General features: G+C 33.6%; 1 protein-coding gene across 1 annotated transcript in view; it reads left to right on the forward strand.

Moving 5' to 3' along the window:
- The window catches only part of LOC144251045 (profilin-1-like), a 44,391-nt gene extending 23,674 nt beyond the window's left edge, over window positions 1–20,717 (forward strand). The window contains exons 2-3 of the mRNA XM_077794172.1: window positions 19,339–19,396; window positions 20,072–20,717. Coding sequence (XP_077650298.1) covers window positions 19,387–19,396; window positions 20,072–20,562 — 501 coding nt within the window. The 5' untranslated portion in view covers window positions 19,339–19,386 and the 3' untranslated portion in view covers window positions 20,563–20,717. The remainder of the gene's footprint in view (window positions 1–19,338; window positions 19,397–20,071) is intronic.
- Window positions 20,718–21,672: the final 955 nt, after the last annotated feature.

Consider the following 21,672-nt stretch of genomic DNA (forward strand, 5'->3'; position numbering starts at 1 on the left):
AAAACAAAATTAATCTTTTAATTTGCCTTAGGATCCATGTTTCTTATTTAGAGATATGAAGCATAATATTTTATGGAATATTATACATTATATTATGAATTGTGTACATTGTTGTATCTTTTTATTGCACTCTTTTATATAAAAAAGACATTCACACTACAGTTGATTTCCTAATATAAGAAAGATATTTTGATTTCACTGTGAAGCTATGCATTTCATCATTGCACCCTCTGTATACAATCTTGTTTACATTCTATATAAAAACACAATTTTATATACAAAAGTCACAGTGCAATTAGGCTCCTATGTGGAAACAACCAGAGTCACCAAACCAGTGAGCTATATCCCCATTTCTTTTAATTTTATTTTTTTAAATTTTTAGACAAGTTCTAAGTTGCTGAGACTGTCCTTGAACTTGTAATCCTCCTGCCTCAGGCTTCTGAGTTATTGGGATTGCAGGCATGCATCACTATGCCTAGCTGAATTTACATTTTACAAATAAATTGGCATGAATATTTACATGTACCTATATTTTTGTATTGAAGGATTTTGGTAAAATTACTGAATGATAGAAGATGTGCATTTAAAATATTACGTGTTTCACAGTTGTTAGCAGGTATTTACATTGTGTTTCTGATTTCAAAGAAATTCTTCTGAAGATTGAACATAATGAACAATCTCACTTTAGATTAATTTGTTTTTAAACAAAGGTACCAATATTTTATATCTGAGGAAAACTTTCCAACTTTTTGTTAGTAATATTTTTAGACATAAGTAGGTTTTGAACTACATCAAAATTTTGTATAAAATTGTTTTTTACATGATTCTGACAGACCCTATTTAATGTTTTCCAAAACTTTCCTGATTCTATTAAATTAAATTTGGAGCAAGTACAGATATAAGATGTCCAAATTTTGAGTAAAATCAAGATTTTGTCAGAAAAAAAGAAAGAATAAAGTCACTAGGAGGAATGTGCAGAAGATGCCATATTGAGCAGAACTTTTATTCAAAATGTGATGAAATAAATACAGACATGCAATGAGTCCTCTGAGGGCTATATAAGCAACTTGTAACTGGAGGATCAAAATGTATCCAGGAAAAGACTATCAGAAAATTGACAAAAGTGACAGCTTTGGCAATGGATCAATAGGAGACATCATTCTCTTGAGGCTAATTCTAAAATGATCAAAAAGTTGCAATACCAGATTTGGAAATAAAGATGTGGTTAATAATAGAAGCCAAAAACAGCAGACCCAGAAAAAAATTTTGCAGAATTTCTCAGTGAAGATGGAAGTGGGGAGCAAGATGATGGATATGGAGCCTTTAAATTATGTTCTATTCAATTTTTAATAAAGTTATCAATGTAACAACAATAACAACAAAAAAACACAGGTTTTCCAAATAACTCTCATTGGATTAGAACTGAATTTATTAATTTAACATAATTAGCATGTTAAACATTAACTGACGGATAAAACATCAAACTTAGTATGTTGATCTTATAGCCAGCTACTTTTCAAGCTGTCTTAATAATTATAAAAGTTAAATGTCCATTTTCTCAAAGAGTGTATTGAGTTTTACTTTTTTGCTCAAATTCTTCTAAATATTCTTATTTTAAGTATACTTTTGCCTTGAGAGACAAGGCTAAAATATACTTAAAATAAGAAAATCTATTCTAGCAGATATTTATGTATGGTCTCTTATACAAGCACACCAAATCAAGATGATGTTTTGCTTCATATTTGTTGTCTTTTTGAAAAATGGAAACTAATTTTAATAGGTTAATTGATTTATACTTCTGATTTTTAAAAATAATTTCCTAGTCACTAATAGACATTGAATATTATTAAATATGTTTCATCTGCCTATTAATACTCATCAGTTTCTGTTCATTATGTGACAAATTACATTGGTAGATACAACAAAATCTGGTCATCATTGAAAAAGCCCTTGTCTGTGATATATATAGTTAAATATACAACTGAAACAGTTGAGAAGCTCCTTACTACTTACTCATGGGAGAGTTTGCTATTTTGTTCTATTCAAGCATTCAATTTAGGTAAGAGCTACCACAATAAAGATGTTGATCTTATACCCACCTACTTTACAGTTAACATTTTTTTCTATTTTTTTCTTTTTTATTATTTTAATTGACAGATAAAATTGTATTTCTTTCTTTCTTTCTTTCTTTATTATGTACAACAAGTTTTGAAGTATGTATGCATTATGGAATAATAAAATCTTATTTATTAACATATGTATTACGTCTCATATTTATTATTTTTGTTGTGAAAACACATACTATCCACTGTCCCAGAATTTTTCAAGTTAAGCTATATGATTATTGACTATAACTAACATGAAGTACAACAGAACTTTAAAATTGTTACTCTTAACTGAGAATTTTGTCTCCTTTGACCAAAATCTCTCTATCAACCCTCCCACATCCACCTCAGACCCAGGTAAGCACCATTCTGCAGTTCAATGGGAAATAATTTTAGATTGTACTTACAAGTAAAATCATGGGGTTTATCTTTCTGTGCATGGTTTTAATTTAATAATGGCATGCCTTCCATGTTTATGTATCTTCTCACAAAGACCAGGATTCTCTTTAGTTTAATGATTGAATATTATTCTATTGTGTGTATGTACCATTTCTTTATCCATTCATCTATTAATAGATCCTAAGGTTGATTCTTTACCTTGGATATTTTCAATAGTGCTGCAATGAAAATTAGAGTACAAATGTCTCTTAGACATACTTATTTCATTCCTTTGGGACATATATAGCCAATAGGGATTGCTGGATATGTGGTAGTTCTTGAAGTCTAATGAAGACAATTCTATAATCAAAAGGAGGGGGATAAATAGGTTTTAAATTATTCCTTTGTCTCTGTCAGTTCTGTTGCTGTGGTGTTTCTGCCAGAACTGGCCCTGCAGTCTGGTAATGAACAGCTTTTATTATAACATGATCCCAAACTCTGAGTCTTCATGGTAACACACACTTAGACTCAATAGTTACAACACTCTTTTTAGTTCTTATGCACTCATGATTTTTTATTTAACAATTGTTTCCAAGCAGCAGCACTCTGCTTTGGCAACTTAGCCTCTAGCTTTGGCCAACAAATGTTAAACACTCTGACCTTGTCCCCATTGTAGGAACCTGATTCCTATTAGCCTTGCCCTTTCTGGTGAATTATCCTTTGAGGACTTTTTTTTCTGTCATAAAATTAAAATCATTCAAAGCTATTAGAGAGCTTCAAGTAATGTCACTGGAAGATACCAAGAGTTTTTTGTCAATGTGGCTAATACATCTGTTCCCTGAATCCTTCCATCCCTTGAAATAGATTTTCTTTAACTGCAGGGAGCCCCATATCTATGTTTTCCAGGGTGGGTGCCAACTTTTGAATGGCACTTCTAATGGTTTTCCGGAGCAATGAAAAATTTACAAGCTGTTGGAATCACTGCCTAAAGTTTTGAGCATTTATTAAGTTCTATCTCAAAAGGAAGAGATTAAGTAGATTCATTGAATGCAAGAGAGCTAAGCCCCATCATGACTCCTCAGCATCCATTGTGTTAAAGAGGAGTTTGTGTTCCATGTCAGTTGGAGAACAACATGGAAACGTAGCTACTCTTACAAAGATCTGCTGGTTCTGTTCAACTAGGTAGGGAAGAAATGGTAGTCGACAAAGCCAGTACTTGGCATTTGTTAATTTCTTGCCTTTGATGCTATTGATTAGTCTCACAGAAGGGGATGATTATATTCTTTATTAAAGGAGATGTTTATAAATAGATTTATAAATTAATTGCTGATTTGCTCTGAGTTATAAAGCACAAAGAAGAGCCCAATTAATAATGAAAGTTAGGACACAAGCATTTTTTAAAATAATTTTAACTTTTGAATATTAGAATCTGTGAAAAATACACATTAGTTCTAGGTCAGTTTTAAGTAGTGAAGTATGTCATTATTTTACTATTTTGCTTAAAATGTTTCAATATTATCTTGGTAAATCTCAATAACAACCAGGTGAACTAAAGTTATACAACCCTAATTTTTTAGAAGGCTTTTAAGCCTAAGGGAAAGTACTTGTGCAAGAACAAAAAGCTATTTTTTACAGACAGAGAATTTTCTGAGTTCAAGACACACTAGTTAATATATGTACCTGTCTTTCTCTCAATTCATGATCATTTCATCTTACTTTTTCTTTTTAATTACAAGTTATGAGTACAGAGACACATGCATTTACCCCAGCCACTTGGGAACCTGAGGCAGGACAGTTGCTTGAGCCCAGGAATTTAAGATCAGCCTGACCATCATCATGAAAAACCATCTCAAAAACAGAACAACACTGACAAATAATTTTCAAGTTAATAAAATGTTTATACAGCATACAGATTTGGAGAGCATATTAAAAAGTTTTGATACTAGATCTAAAACATTAATAAGTATTGAAATGTATTTGGTCAATGTTTTCATCTGAATATTAAAATACAAATTTTATTACTTTTCAAAACATAGCAACAGGAATCTAATTCTTTGTTATATGAAAGCACAATCTAGAACATCAGTAAATTTCAATCCAGGTAAGACTCACAAAAGTGAGTTACTCTTGGTGTTCATGCCCTGTGTAAATAAGAGTAAGAAAGTTTGATCACAAAAGAACAGTGGAAAAAAATAAATGTTCAAATTCCATTCATATTTTTCTTAATATCTTTCTTGATCATATAGAATTCAGGAGTTAGTAATTAATTATAGGAAATTTATCATCTAAATGATATTGTGAAGAAATTCTACATTAATTTTGATTCTGAAATTTTATGTCTTTGCAGAAGTAAGAATAATATTTTTAAATTAGTACATTGTGTTTTGTATATGGTCACATGATAACAAATTGTCCTTGTTATAAAAACAGGTGTTCTTGTCAACTATTAATATCAACTCCTATTGAATGACCAAATTAGTGAATTTCACAGTGATATTTCTATACACTCATATACAATACTTGAATCCTGACCACTCTCCTTAATTCCAATTTTCCCTACTCTCTCTTTTTCATCCCCAGTTACCATCCCTATTCTTTAATATTCCCTCCATAATTTCTCTTTCCAGATACCATATGTTAGGAAGAGAATATGATAATTGGATTTTTTTCTGATTTTTTCACCTTAACATGATGACCACCCTTTTCATCCATTTTACAGTTTTTTCTTCGTTTCTTTTATTAACCTTTTCATGTGAGGTTTGAATTATACCATTTCCTACTATCCTGGGCCTTTAAATTTCTACTCATAAATCTAATATTTTTCTGATGTGTTTATAATTGCTTTGGCCCTTATTATAGATTTCAGTTTACCTTTGGTAATTTTATAGACTATGATTTGGAGAGGTTCTCATATGGCCATGTCCACTTGGTATTCTAAAATCTTATACCTGGATGTCCATAACTTTCACAATATAAAAGAAATAGTTACTTTTGTTCACTGAGAAAATTTGCATTGCCTGCAGCCTGTACCTCTTCTCCATTGTGTGTACCAGTGATTCATAAAAGTAGTATATGAATTGTGTCTAGTGGGTTTGTAAGTTGTTTACAATTGTTTTAATTGTTATTGATATTGTGTGAATGTGATATTTCATCACCTTCAAGCTATGATATTTTTCTTTCACTTGATCTAGTTTGTGGGTCTGACTTCAACTGGATATTTTTAATTTGAGGCATTGGGCTCTTCATTTTTAAGATTTCTAATTGATTCTTTTCCAGAATCTGTATTGAATTTTTTTCCATGTCCTGCATTGTTTTCCTTCATTTACTCAGTTTTTCTTTGCTTCATCTTTGAATTAATTCACAATTTTAAACCCCTTTTCCAAACTTTTTTTCTGGCACTTTTGTCTATTACATTATCTTTGGAAAGAGTTTCTAGAGTTATGAACTATGAAGCAGTCATGCTACCTTGCATTTTACCTTTCGTATATTTCTGTATTGAAATTTGTACATTTTCAGGGATATATATCTTTTCCACATTTATGTGAGTGTCTGCTAAGGAAATAGATTTCCCTGGATGATGTGTCCTGTGCTATTGGTTAAACGTGTAATGTTGAATTCTTTTCCAAATGGTGTCTGTATTGTAGTTTCCTATGTCTTATCTATGACTCCTGAGTTGTGATAGTTTGCACTGTCAAGTAACAACTTTTTGTGTTGGTGTTGTGAGAGTGGAGTCACGTTATTGGACTAGTAATATAGGCAGTAGAGTATCTGAAATGCATTTTCTGTTGTGGTTCTTCCAAACTTGTCAATAATGTGCTGTCTGCAAATACATTGGAGAGACCTAGGCTGAGGACCTGAATAAATGAAGATCTCATACCTGCATAATTGCATAAGAGTTGCTTCATTTATTTTTAGTTTTGCTTTAGGATGTTCACACCATTTAATTTTAGTCATCTCTATTCATTACTAAATGGGTGTGTTAGGTGAAAACTTTTTATCTCTGTTCTTATTTTTAATTTCTTTCAGCACCAGGTTTTATTTTTATTTTTGAAGATATATATGACAGTATAGTGTATTTTGTACATACATGGGATATAACTTATTCTATTTACAATCAGAGAGAACATTTGACATTTGGTTTTTTGGTATTGGCATATTTTACTTGGTATAATAATCTCAGATTCCATCCATTTACCAGCAAATGCCATAAATTTCATTATTCTTTAAGGATGAGAATACTTGGTATATATACTCCATTGTGTATATATACCACATTGTCTTTAAATTTCATCTTTTGAAGGCCACCTAGGTTGTTTCCATAGCTTAACTATTGCTGGGCTGCTGGAGATATTGATATGGCTGTGTCACTGTAGTATGTTGATTTTAACATACTACAGTGTGTTTTGGTTATATATGTAGGCCCAACTCTCCATCATGTCAGTTTAGGAACTGACTTCCTCAACAAGACTTCTAAATTGCAACAAATAAAATCAAGAATCAACTGGGTTGATAACTGGTTGAATGGGGTTTCCATTCCAAATTTTCTGAGGAATCTCTGTACTGTTTTCCAGAATGCTTGCACAAATTTGCAGTCTCACTAGCAATGTATGAGTGTAACATTTTTTTCACATACTCTCCAGCATTTATTGTGACTTGCATTCTTGATAATTACCATTCCGACTGAACCAAGAGTGGAATCTCAAGGTAGTTTTAATTTGCATTTTTCTAATTGTTGGGACTTTGAGCATTTTAAAAATATATTTGTTGACCAGTTGTATTTCTTGTTCTATTAACTACCAGTTCAGATTCTTTGCATATTTATAGACATCCTGTGCCCACTAGAAGAGAATATAGGCCCAACTGTATTGGGTTATTTGTATGTTTGGGTTAAGTTTTTTGATTTTTGTCCATGGGGGCAAGTACTAGGGATTCAACTCAAGGGCATTCAACCACTGAGCCACATCCCCTGCCCTATGTTTTGCATTTTATTTTTATTATTTTTAGTTATAGATGAACACAATTTATTTACTTATCTATTTATTTGTTTTTTATTTATTTATTTTTATGTAGTGCTGAGGATCAAACTCAGGGTCTCACACTGGCAAGGCAAGTTTCTAACACTGAGCCCGAGCCCCAGCCCTGTTTTGAATTTTATTTAGCCACAGAGTTGTTTAGTACCTCTTGATGCTCCTGTTTCAGCCTCCTGAGCTGGGTTTTTGAGTTTTTTACATATCCACAAGACTAATGTTCTGAGGTGCAGGTGGTAAAGATTTTCTCTCATTTTGTAGGCTCTCTGTTCATGTTCCTGATAATTTTCTTTGCTGTGAGAAATCTTTTTACTTTGTTACCTTTCCATTTATTGATTATTGATTTTATTTGTTGCAGTTTAGAAGCCTTATTGAGGAAGCCAACATGATGGAGAGTTGGGCCTATATTTTCTTCCATGGGTACAGGATATCTGGTCTAATGCCTAAGTTCTTGATGTACTTTGTGTTGAGTTTTGTGCAGGAATAGGGATATGGGTTCAATTTGATTCTGCCATATACATATTTCCAATTTTCTCAGTACAACTTGTTTAAGAGGCTGTCTTTTCTTTCAATGTATGTTGTTGGTGCCTTTGTCTAGTTTGAGATAATAATATTTATGTGATTTCTGTAATGTTTTCTGTGTTCCATTGGACTTTTTGCCTGTTTTGGTGTCAAAACCATGCCATTTTTAGCACTATATTATAATTTGAGATTGGATATTGTGATGCCTGCTGCCTCCTTCACTTTTTTCACTAAGGATTGTTTTGAATATTCTGGGCCTCTTGTTTTTTCAAGTGAATTTCATAACTGCTTTTTCTATTTCATTGTAAAATATCATTGACATTTTAATAGGAATTGCATTAAATCTATAGAATTTTGGTAGTATGGCAATTTTGATAACATAAATTCTGCCAATCCAAGACCATTGAAAATCTTCCATCTTCTAAGGGCTTCTTCAATTTCTTCCTTTAGTGTTTGGTAATTGTCATAAAAGAGGTCTTTCACTTCTTAGATTGTTTCCCAATTATTTTGTTTTTCTAATTTTTTGAGCCTATTGTGATTCATCAGCTGATACATAATTTGTGTACAAGATCATAATTGATTTATGGGTGTTAATTCTATAACCTGCTACTAAGCTGAGTTTGTTTATGAGTTCTAGAAGTTTTGTGGTGTAGTTTTAGAATCTTGTTGTTGGCAAATAGGGACACTTTGAGCTCTTCTTTTTCTATTTATATCCCTTTAATTTATTTAACCAAACTGCTCTGGTTAGAATTTCAATATTCATATGTTGAATAGAAGTGGTAAAAGAGGGCACCCTTGTCTTGTTCTAGTTTTTAGAAATAATTCTTCATTTTTTTTCCATTTGAAATGATGTTAGTCTTGGGTTTTGGGGAATAGAGCTTTTAAAATGTTCAGTTATGTTCCTATTATCCCTCGTTTTACTACCATTTTGAACATGAATGGGTGCTGTATTCTGTCAAATGCTCTTTATTCAATTATTGAGATAATTATGTGATATTTTTAAGTCTATTTATGAGTTATGTTTTGATTTTCATAGGTTGAACCAACCTTGCATCTCTGTGATGAACTCCACTTGGTCATGGTGCACTATGTTTTTAATATGTTTTTGTATGTAATTTTTCAGTATTTTGTCAAGAGTTTATGCATATATGTTCATCAGAGATATTTATCTAAAGATTTATTTCATTGAGGTATCTTTGTCTGGTTTTGTTATCAGGGTGATTCTTCCTTCATAGAATGAGTTTGGAAGTGTTCTATCCTTTTCTATTTAATGGAATAATTTGAGGAGTTTTGGGTGTAATTTCTTCTTTACAGATTTGGTAGGAATTGACATAGAATTTATCTACTCATGGAATTTTCTTTATTGGTAGCTCCAAATATTGATCCATGAAAAATAAGTGGCTTCAAAAATGCTAGTAGTCTCTGGGCTCAGTAGTACATGCCTATAATCCCAGCAGCTTGAGAGGCTGAGACAGGAGAGGCTGAGTTCAAAGCCAGCCTCAGCAATGGCTAGGTGCTAAGCAACACAGTGAGATCCTTTCTCTAAATAAAATAATGAATCAAGGATGAGATGTGGCTCAGTGGTCGGGTACTCCTGAGTTCAATCCCCAGTAACAAAAAAAAAAATGCTAGAAATGAGAAAAAATATGAATTTGTATAAATGCCCATAAATCATTCAGGTCACAATTAAACAGAAAAAGAAAACAATACATTTGAACATATATATATATATATATATATATATATATATATATATATATTTATATTTATATTTATATTTATATTTATATTAGTGCTTTTGTGATGCCAGCATAGCATCATGAAATTGAGGTACATTCTCTGTGAGTTGGGTACATTTAAAGCTGTTGTCTTCCATTTTTAGTGCTTTTGTTCATCAGAATAGGACATGAGGACATATAAAATGCATACTGAAGCATGCTGAAGAAGTGTGGAGTCTATAAAAGACTTCCACTTATGAGGAGGGTTGGGAAAATTGACATCATATTGTATAACACAGTGCTAAATGGACCATCCTGCTCTCCTGGGACCAGATAAACTCTTCTTAATGGAATTTTACAGTCTCAAGAAATTGTAGTTTGGGCTGGGTTTTTTTGGCTCAGCAGTAGAGCACTCACCTAGTACATGCAAGATGCTGGGTTCAATCCTTAGTACCACATAAAAATAAATAAAATAAAGGTATTATGTCCAACTACAACTAAAAACATATTTTTAAAGAAGTCATAGTTTATAAAATGTCATCAAAAAGTCTTCTACATTTACCTTGCCATGGGAAATAAGACTCAAATTTGAATAGAATGCATGAATTGAAATAATTCTCTTCTTTTGAGTGGTGAATATAAATTCAGCCTGTATCATTTTAACAGTACAATTTTTTTTTTAAAAAATCATCATTCATCATCATAGTCATCATCATCTCCATTATAGTTATCATCATCATTATTTATTTCGCTGTTGGGAATTGAAGCCAGAGCTCATACATTCTATGCTATACAGTACCACTTATCTCTTTCCTCTGTCCTACCAGTAAATTCTCTCAGAGGAAATGCCACAAGATTCACATTGTTTTTTTTCTTTGATTGTTGTTGTTATATTATTTTGTTTTGTTCTATAATGTAAATGAAGTGGGAAAGATTTTCTTCTCCTATGTGGATAGACAATGTTTGGCTCCTTCTGAAAGCATGAGTGAGTTAATAGTCTATGTAAATATTTTATTGTATCAGCTACTACATAACAACTTACTGATACCTTTCTAGTGCTTCTTTCTACATTTACCCATGACAATGTGGTGTGGATAAGAGTATATAAACTCTGAAGGTTGCCATCTTTGAACACTTTTACCCTTAAGGGAGGTAAAGTTTTGTTTGTACCACACATAAAATAGAAAAAGTAGCTGGAAGTAAGATATTAGCATATTTGCTCTCTCCTACACTGGAATGTCTTTGTAAGCCATCTTTCCCTGGTCTGTTTACTGCTTTTCTTTAACTTCTGTAAACATTTTTATATATTTGTTGATCATCTGTATTTCTCCTGTGAAGTTCCTGTTGAATTTCTTTGCTCATTTATTAAATGGGTGGTAGTGTTATTATTAGTTTTAAGTTATTATTATTATCATCATCATCATCATCATCAAAATCATCATCATTATTTAGTTCTTTTTTTAAAGAGAGAGTGAGAGAGGGGAGAGAGAGAGAGAGAATTTTTAATATTTATTTTTTAGTTCTCGGCAGACACAGCATCTTTGTTGGTATGTGGTGCTGAGGATCAAACCCGGGCCGCACGCATGCCAGGCGAGCGTGCTACTGCTTGAGCCACATCCCCAGCCCCATTATTTAGTTTTTTATTCTGAAGTTAATGCTTTTTCTGAGGTGCAGGTGGCAAAAGTATTTTTCCTATTCTGTTGGTTCCCTTTTCATGTTCTTGGTGTTTTTCTTTGCAATGAAGAAGCTTCTTAGTTTGATGCAGTACTATTTATTGATAATTGATTTTACTTTTTGCAGAAGAGTCTTGCCCTTCCAGCATCTACTATTGGGAGCATGAAGGCACAAAGAAACTGCTCCAAAGACATTTTCAGAGAATTGTTTCTGCTCTATTATGCAGCAAAAATAGCTTCTATAGTGGGTATGTGCCAATATTACAGGATTCTTGAAACCAAGAGTCTAGGAACTGCCTTGTACCAACAGGGGAATAATTTATTGTCAAAGGAGCAGGGAAATGGTGCTTGCCAGTGTTCTGACAACACTCTGTTCCAAAACATAGTGTTGTATGTTAGGACTTCTCTGTTGCACAATGAGAAAGATAGGCATTCTTCTTTGTCGATCCATGGTCAGGCCCACCAATAACTTCTTGTACTTTAGAGATTATATTAAGAAGTCTGTTCCTGAGCTGATATGTTGGAGTTTTTGGCCTACATTTTCTTCCATCAGGAGCAGGGATTCTAGTCTAATACATAAGTCATTGATCCACTTTGAGTTGTGTTTTTTGTGTGGTGAGAGGATTAGGTTTCCATTTAATTCTACTACATATGGATTTCCAATTCTCTCAGCACCATTTGTTGAAGAGGCTATCTTTTCTCCAGCATATTATATTGGTGATTTTGTCTAGTATGAGGTAACTGTATTTATTTGGTTTTGTTTCTGTCTTCTGTTTCATTGGTGGTCTTGCCTGTTTTGTTGCCAAAAGCATACTGTTTTTGTCTTTAGACCTCTGTAGTGTAATTGAAGTCTGATATTGTGATGCCTCATGCTTCATTTTTCTTGCTAGGAATTGTTTAGGGTATTCTAGGTCTCTTGTTTATCTAAGTTATTTCATGATTCCATGTTTTCTGTTTCTGTGAAGAACATCTTTGGGCTCTGGAAGGGAATTGCATTGAAATTTTATAGCACTTTTGGTAGTATGGTCATTGTGACAGTATTAATTCTGACTAAGAACATGGGAAGTCTTTCCATCCCCCAAGGTCTTCCTCAATTTTTTTCTTGAGTGTTATGTAATTTTCATTGTAGAGGTCTTTTACCTCTTTTGTTAGATTTTTTCCCAAGTGTTTTTATACTATTTTGAATAGGATAATTTTCCTAATTTCTTTTTTAGCTCATTCTTTATTGGAGAATAGAAACAAAATTGATTGATGAGTGTTACGTTTGTATCCTGCAATTTGATGAATTCAATTATGTTCTAAAAGTTTCCTAGTGAGTTTTTTTTGTGGGGAGTGTTCTAAGTATAGAATCATGTCCTCTTTAAATGGAGCTAGTTTTAGCCCTTTCTTTCATTTTGATATCCCTTTAATTACATTCCTTTGCCACATTGCTCTAGCTAGAGATTAAAGGACCTGATTTGTTCAGCTCTCTGTTTATCATTCAATAGTGAATTTGGTTATTCGGTGTTTTATTCCATTATGATCTGATAGATTGCAGGGTATTATATCTACATTTTGTATTTGCTAGGAGTTTCTTTATGTACTAATAGAAGTTGTGAAAGTGGGAATCCCTGTCTCATTCTAGTTTTTAGAAGAAATTCTGTAGTTGTTCTCCATTTAGAATTATGTTGGCATTGGGTTTGTCATGTATAGCTTTTACAATGTTGAGGTTTGATTCCTTAATTCCTGTATTTTCTAGAGTTTAAAGCATGAATGGATGTGGTATTTTGTCAAAAGTAGATGGTGCATCTATTTGGATAATCATGTGTTCTCATCTCTGTGTCTATTTGTGTGATGAATTACATTTATTGATTTCCATTTGTTGAATCAATTTTGTATTCCTGGGATGAAACTCACTTGGTCATGGTGCACTATTTTTTAAAATATATTTTTGTATGGGATTTAGCAGTATTTTATTGAGGATTTTTGCATCTATGTTCATCAAGGATATTAGTCTGAATTTTTCTTTTTTTGATGAGTCTTTGGATTTGGTAGCAATGTGAGATAGGCTTCATTGAATTAACTTGAATAGTTCCCTCTTTTTTACTTTCATGAAATGATTGAGGAGGATTGGTATTGGTTCTTCTTCAGAGATTTGGTAGAAATAGGTTGAGCATCCATCTGGTCCTAGGCTTTTCTTTGTTGGTAGAGTCTTGACGACTTCTTTATTCTCATTATTTGCAATAGATCTGTTTAAATTTTCTATATCCTCTGGTTCAATTTGGGTACTTCATGTTTCCAGGAATTTACTGATGTCTTTAAGATTTTCTAGCTTATTTGGATATAGATATTGAAAAATAGACTCTATTTATGCTCTGTTACAGTAGTGTCTATGCTGATATTTCCATTTTCACCATAGATTTTAGTACTTTGCATGTTTATCTCTGTGTTAGCTTGGCTAAAATTTACCAATTTTGTTTATTAAAAAATTGATTAATTTCTTTTTCAATATTTGATTTTATCAGTTTCATCTTTGATTTTTATTATTTGCTTTCTTTTGCTGATTTTAGTGTTTTTCTCTAGGTCCTTAAAATGTAATGTTAGATTATTTGCTTAGTAGTAAAAGAAATAAAGAGTAAAGAGAGAACAATGGAATTTGATTATTTGTAAGAGAAACGAGAGATATAGAAACAAAGGGAAATAAAAGATTTGAAACAGAATAAAAAGCCAATGCAAAATATGCTAATTGAAATCTTTAACCCTCAGAAACAGATAATGGAAAAAATAACTATGTTTAACAATGGCACAAATGAAGAACCAGAAACATATGTAGATGTGCAAATGTATAAATATTCATCATGCATCCATCTGTACACAGAGAAAAACTAAAACAACAATAACAACAACAAAAATAAAAACCTAGTTTGTTACTGAGATTATGTGCTTGTTGTCTGTTCCAAAGTATCTTTCCATATCTCAGTTTCCCTTCTCCATGGAATGGCATAGGGAGCTGTGAGAAGTGCTGTCAGCTGCATCTCCATGATAAGGGTTATGCTGCATTGTACAAGATATACTCAGGGAAGGCAGTGAGGTCCAGTATTTTCCCCAATTGTTTTATTCCATGGGAAGTTACTAGGCATAAATAAATAAATGCACACCTCGTACTATACCTCACTCTTCTCCTCAGGGCTACATTCATGGGACAGTGAAGCCAATCCTTTACCATTCTGTATTTCCAGGGCACTGTTCTTTCTGACATCCTGAGGTCTGTTACCAAGCACCAAGAACCATCAATACTGCTCAATGAGATTTTGAAGCCACTGCCACTGGTTTTGGGCACTGTTGTGTCAAGGGAAGAGAGGAGGATAGGCTCTTTTTGGCTTATCTGACTTGAATTACCTCCAGGAAAAATACTGTCCATGCCAGGAATTTTACTGATTTGCTAGGCTCAGTTTAGGCCTTGTGGCTGGTGTCTGGCAGATTTATGTATCGGACTGAGCCTCAACACATGGATCTAAGTTCTCAGTCTGAGTTGGAGCCACTGCAGTAACAGATGTTTAAATATATCTCCAGCTTCTGCTACCTGTACATAGCAGGCAGACTGGTGGTGACTTTCATTCCACAGTTTAATGAGTAGAAAAACTTGAGTCTGCCCAGGGCAGGCTTGACCCCTGGTCCCAGATTCTGCATTCCAAGACTGTCTGCAGCACTTTTGTTCTTATTATTATTATCTTTTTTAATTTTAGGTGGACACAGTATCTTTATTTTATTTTTACATGATGCTGAGAATTGAACCCAGTGCCTCATGCATGCTAGGCAAACACTCTACCTCTGAGGCATAACACTAGCCCCTTGTCTGCAGCACTTTTCAGTCTTTTCCGTCCTCATGTACTGATTTCCCCCACTCACATCAGAACCTAAGCTTCAGTTCTGTTTCTCATCTTCATCTGATGCACCCCAAATTCCCCAGTTTTCAAGGCTCTCTGTCCAATATTGAGTATCAGGGGCATGCTTTAATCCCCACCTCACAGAGAAGTAATTTTCTCACTCTCTGAATCCCATGTCATGGAGCTGTGAGAAAAGCCACTTCCTGCTTGTCTCCCCTTGTTTGACACTGATATCTTTATCCTATTTTATGTGACAAAGATAAGGTTTTCTTTCATTTTTACAGCTTTTAGTAAAGATTAAGGTTATGGGACCAATAATTTACTTTTAAGTATCAAACTTTTATAATCCCCATGTTTCTTCCTTGCATTTGATAAGTACAAAGTGGGAGACATAGGAATTTTTAATGCATTCATTAATTACCTGTCAGAAATACAATTAATATTAATTCTAAAAATTTCTCCAATATGGGTCTGGAGGAATATTTTATAACAAAACATCAGTGTCATAAGCTTTTAATATTTTTATTTCTATTTTGATTAGATATATATTTAGACAGGCCACTGATTGAGATTCCTTTTAGTTTAACCTTATGTCAGGAATCTGTATATTTAAGGAATGTAGACTTCAAGTTTGGAGACTGCCACTGATTTTTGCAGATGAGAAACTGGGAAATGGATTCCCAGAGGAAGGAGGACATTTACATAATAGTTAGGGAAACAGAGGTACAAATACCAAGACTCTGCTTTTCTGGCAGTCTTTCCCCTTGAGAGTCTGTAAAGGTTTTAAAATGCTTCCTAGTTTATGAGGACTTGAATAAAGTGGGAATGACACAGGAAAAAAAATCAATTTTATAATTTATTTCAATGTGTCTGAAAGATGTATTCTAATAACATTTAGAATACATCTTTCAGACAAATTTTGTAGCTTTCAAAATTTTTTTAAAGTTCCAGAGAACTCTTCGCACTTTTTATGTATAAAGGGATTGGATAGTGTATTATTACTGGTGATTTCCATGCTGAATAACAAAGACCGACATTTTCAAGCCACCTTGCTTAGTATTTGACTCCTGGAATTCCAAGATAGGGAACTGTGCATCTTGCTACCTTGTCTTGAGTTATCAGAGGTTTGTTTCAGTTCAGGTGGAAGAAAAATGCCAGCTATTACATGGATTTTAAGTTCAGTCTTCAAGACAGGCAATTTGCAAAAATAAATTATTATCAGGTTCTGCTGATTTATTGGCTTTTTCTCTGAATTGGAACTAAGAGTGCCTTCATTGAATATTTTATAGATTCACAGCAGTAGAGACAGAAAGAGGTAAATATGAGCTATTTTTTTAAATGGAGGTCATATTTTAATTATGCCAATCAAGAAACACCATTTATTTAATAAATTATACCTTAACTTTAAACAGAGTTTACTTTAAAAAGAAAACTACTCACCTGTTTTTTTATACATTTTTGCTCTAAAAATCTACTAAAAAATCACATCCAGGTGATTGCTGCTTTGCAAGGGTTGAGAGCAAGTATAAAGCTCATAATAAGGTAAAGTGATGTTTTGTAAAGCTCATGTTCTTGCTCTGAATTTTGTGTTTTAAGATGTTAATGCTGAAAATGTAGCTATATTTTTCTTACATTTTATATGAAAATTTACTAATGATCCATTTTAAAGAATTATGTTGAATTTTTTAAAAATGTTTTTTTGTATCAATGTTCTCTTAAGTACTTGGGGGTCCCGGGGGTAGGAAGGAATGATAGCCTGGGAAATAAATAGTAACAGAAAAATTGCAGCTTTCTAACTGCAGAAAAATATAATATTTTAGTCAAGGATTTTTGGGTCAGTTTATATTACTGTGGTTTTAAATCATTCTTACATGACTTACAATATCCATTCCTAAATTAATTTTTATAGAATTGTGGAATTTCCCTGGTGCCATTAGTTTGGAATGCATAATATACATTGCATATAACTTTTCTTTTTTCACTTGGACCCTTGATGTTTTGGTATCATAACATTTAAGGAGACTTGTATTCTCTATTTCACTCCTTGGCTCTGTATTTATACTAAAGTAATATTGCGAATTGTGGTAACCCAGTAATCTAGAATCTATATCTTAATACTTGCATTAAGAAGGGCTTACATATCCATACATTGAGTCTTTCCACTAAAACTTTCAGTAATTTTAAAAACTATAAGTAAATAGCAGATAGATTAGAAGAACATAAGGAAGTACTAGGTCCTGAATTAGAACAAATTAAATTCTATGCTTTTATAATTATATCCTAGTATATAAATTCTATTTTGATGTATAACTGAAAAGAACCACTAAAAATTCTCAAAAAAATATCAGGTAATGAAATTTTCTAAAAATTTACTCTTCATCTAATCGAAGATTAGATGGCATGTGCAAAGTAATAACCAGTTTAGAAGCAGAAACTCCAATAATTGAAATACTTTAGTTTCAGAATTGTTGTTTTTTCATTATACTTTCTTAAAATATCCAAATTCTATGTCACACTCTGAAATTTCAAATTTTAGATGTTTCTATATTTACTTAAATGTTCATTGCAAAACACTACTATTTTATAAACTATTCTAGTTTAGGAAATATATTTGCAAATATCCTGGAGCAGTTAAAATAAGGTTAAATGTAAACAACATCTTTTGTTTTTGAATAACTTTAATTTTATTTCAGTTATGAAGATCCAAATATTATGTGAGTAAGAAGGGTGTAATTTTTATTTGGGGGATAAAAGTATAGAGTTATCATACTGTATTCCATTTAGAATGCTATTATGATATTATTCATAACTTAACTGAGCTCATTTGGCTTGGAAAAATGCACTATTTCTAGCAATTGGTGTTATATACTTTGTTGAACATGAGTAAATGTGGATAAAATAAATGTCTACTTGCTGAAACGTCATATGTAATATAATATGCATGAGATAACTAGTAATTAAGTATATTGAATTCAAAAATATGCTTTAATTTTTCATTCTCTATTAATATGTTGGATGTGAAAGTTTTGAGCAAGTTATCTCAAATTGGTGCTATAAAGGAAGAATAAACAAGTTAGAGTAATGTCATAAATGTGTTAGTAGGAACAACAATATCCTCCAAGCCTTCTCCAAATTTGAGTTTAAATTTGGACTTCAGATGAAAATTTGTAGTTTCTTCCTTCTTGCTTATCCTTTAAAAAACAACATATTCCACTGTCTTTTGTTACCTATGTCAAGCAAACCTGGTGATGTGGTTAGCAGCACCACCTGGTTTATTAAGAGATATTGTATTGTTTTATATCTTATTGTTTTGTTAATTTAATTATATGAAGGTACTGGAATAAAAAGAATATATATATCCCTTTCTAAAACAATAACCTACTCTAATGCCTAATTTTCCCTGCAGAAAACATTCTTCAGTGTCTTTTCATTGTGCCATTTCTGTCACTTTGGTTTGGTTATTGAGTTAGTGTTTCTGTTTAGTAACTCTGTGTGGTTTTTATTCATTGATATCACCCCAGAAGATGGTTTTTGTCATTTCTCTTTCTTTTGAAAGCAGCAAAATTTGTATAATCATTTATCTTTAGCTATTTAACACATAAGATGGACAAAACTTATACTGTTTATGAATACAGTCAATCATCTTTGATACTCTAAAAGCTCATGTCTTATGAGCTTTCCCCTCAAGAGGTAATTCATGCCAATATTAAGTCATAAAAACACATTAAAATATTACCTATAATTTCTCATATTTTTAGTCTTTTTCAAAAGTATTCTAAATAAATATGGATATGATTTTTATTCTATAACATTCAACTTAAAAATAGTATAATGTATTTCAGTATTTGTGTAAAAATCAATTGGAGATAAGGGGAGTGACATTTTGGAGATATCTCTGTCATGGCTCATAATCCTTACCCCATTAGTGAGAGAATTTTAGTTTGAGTATACATCAGAATGCTTATTCTGTTGTACCCTGCAGTAGTGGAGAACATTAATTATTTTGTCAACTTTGGTTCTTATTATATTTTAATTTTTTTTCTTCCTAGAACATCCCAGAAGAAGGAAAAGAATTAATTGAAGCTTCCAGACAATCCATGAAGAATGGTAAGATATTTGAAGACTGCCTGAAATTCTGATGCTTATTGACTTTAAATTACAGAATTTTGGCCGTTCCTTCCCTCCGGCGGAGGTGGGGGAAAGAGGAGTCGTTCTGTTTAACCCTGGGTTCGCGGAACTCGCTTTAATTTGCTCAATTTGCATTTTGCTAATTATTCCTCCTTTCTCTTTTACATTCTCTGGCTCACCCCTTTCCCCTATACCAAAGTCTAGTTTGTAGTCAATGCCAACTGGGGCAAGACCTAATCTTATCCTTTCCCCCGCCACCCCCCACCCCCAGCCATTTTCATAGCTTTCCATCGAACTCTGCAAATTTTGCAATAGGGGGAGGGATTTTTAAAATTGCATTTGCAAAGTTAGGTATCTGGGCAGACGGGGGGAGGGAGAGAATGGGGAGCAGGCCCCGCTCCTACCGCCCTTTGCAAATAAAAATCCAGGGGGGGGAGGGATTTTTAAAATTGCATTTGCAAAGTTCGGTATCTGGGCAGACGGGGGGGAGGGAGAGAATGGGGAGCAGGCCCCGCCCCTACCGCCTTTGCAAATAAAAATCCAGAGGGGGGGAAGAGCAGGAAGTGGCGGTGCGAGGGCTGCTGCACAGCTAGCAGAGCTGCGGTCCGGATGGTTGCGCGTGCCCCGAGCTCTCCGCCTTCCCCGGCCCGCCAGTCCGAGGCAGCCCGAGCCCAGCCCGCGGCCCCAGCAGCAGCTCCGAGAGCAGTCCCAGCAGCAGCGCCATGGCCGGGTGGAACGCCTACATCGACAACCTCATGGCAGACGGGACCTGTCAGGTCGCAGCCATCGTGGGCTACAAGGACTCGCCCTCCGTCTGGGCCGGCGTCCCCGGGAAAACCTTCGTCAACATTACGCCAGCTGAGGTTGGTGTCCTGGTTGGCAAAGACTGGTCAAGTTTTTTCGTGAATGGGCTGACACTTGGGGGCCAGAAATGTTCTGTGATCCGGGACTCACTGCTGCAGGATGGAGAATTTACCGTGGATCTTCGTACCAAGAGCACCGGTGGAGCCCCCACCTTCAATGTCACTGTCACCATGACTGCCAAGACGCTAGTCCTGCTGATGGGCAAAGAAGGTGTCCACGGTGGTTTGATCAACAAGAAATGTTATGAAATGGCTTCCCACCTGCGGCATGCCCAGTACTGACCTCTTCTGTCCCTTCCCTCACCACTCCCCACAGCTTTTGCACCCCCTCCTTCCCATACACAGACACCATTTTTATTTTTTGGGCCATTACCCCACATCCCTTATTGCTGCCAAAACCACGGGCTGGGGCTGGGGCAGGGCCGGGGCTGGATGGAAAGATACCTCCCCCTTACCCATACTCCTCCTGTGTGTGGTTGGAAAAAAATTTTTCTCATTTTTTTTTTTTGTGTTTTGGATTTTTTGTTCTTTTTTTTTTTGGTTTTGTTTTTTTCTGAATAAAAAAGATTCTACTAAAAAAATTACAGAATTTTATATACTGTTTATTATGTTTTTACCGTCAGAAGTAAAATATGACATTGGGAACCAAAAGAGTGGAAACTTACCTGTCAACAGTAAACCTACCAATCAAAGAAGGAAGTAGTTGAAACCACACTTGTGCAGGCAATCAGAATAAAGAATGATTGTCCTTCCATTCCGTCACCTGATTCAAAGGTAATGTATTTTTAAAAAAAAAATTCTTTGCATTTTTTTTTACATATCATCTTCCATGATGACAAACATGCTAGAAAGAAATAAGGCTACCAGGTTATAGTAGAAAACAAGGATAGCAACAGATGAGATATATTTATAGAATTAACATTGAGAGAATATGGTGGGAATAAACAGTTTTTCAGTGTGCCCTTATGGAATGAAAGAAATAGAAAAGAAGCCAAAAGAACAGCTTTATGAATATGAACCTGAGAAAAGGGGATGCATACAAAGAATTCATTTATGAAGGGAAAGTTGTGTCCAGATTGAATAAGAGTCAAGATGGCTGATACTTAAATAATAAATATTAAAATTAATAAGAGTAGCAACTTAATATTAGGCCAAACTTTGGAATGTTATGGGAAGTACATGCTGGACATATAGAACAATGTGTCATATTTGTCTATCATTTACTCTTGACGTCCTTCAATGACTAGGAGGCAGGGTTTGGGATTACAATCACAATCATTTGTGATTTAATGAATAGAAAACTAAGCAAATAAATGTGGCATATTTTATATGCTTAAGAAATCAATGTGACATATAACTAAAAAGAAATCAATTAAAAATATATACATATAT

Source organism: Urocitellus parryii, chromosome Y (assembly GCF_045843805.1).
Source record: "Urocitellus parryii isolate mUroPar1 chromosome Y, mUroPar1.hap1, whole genome shotgun sequence".
NCBI classification, from domain to species: Eukaryota; Metazoa; Chordata; class Mammalia; order Rodentia; family Sciuridae; genus Urocitellus; species Urocitellus parryii.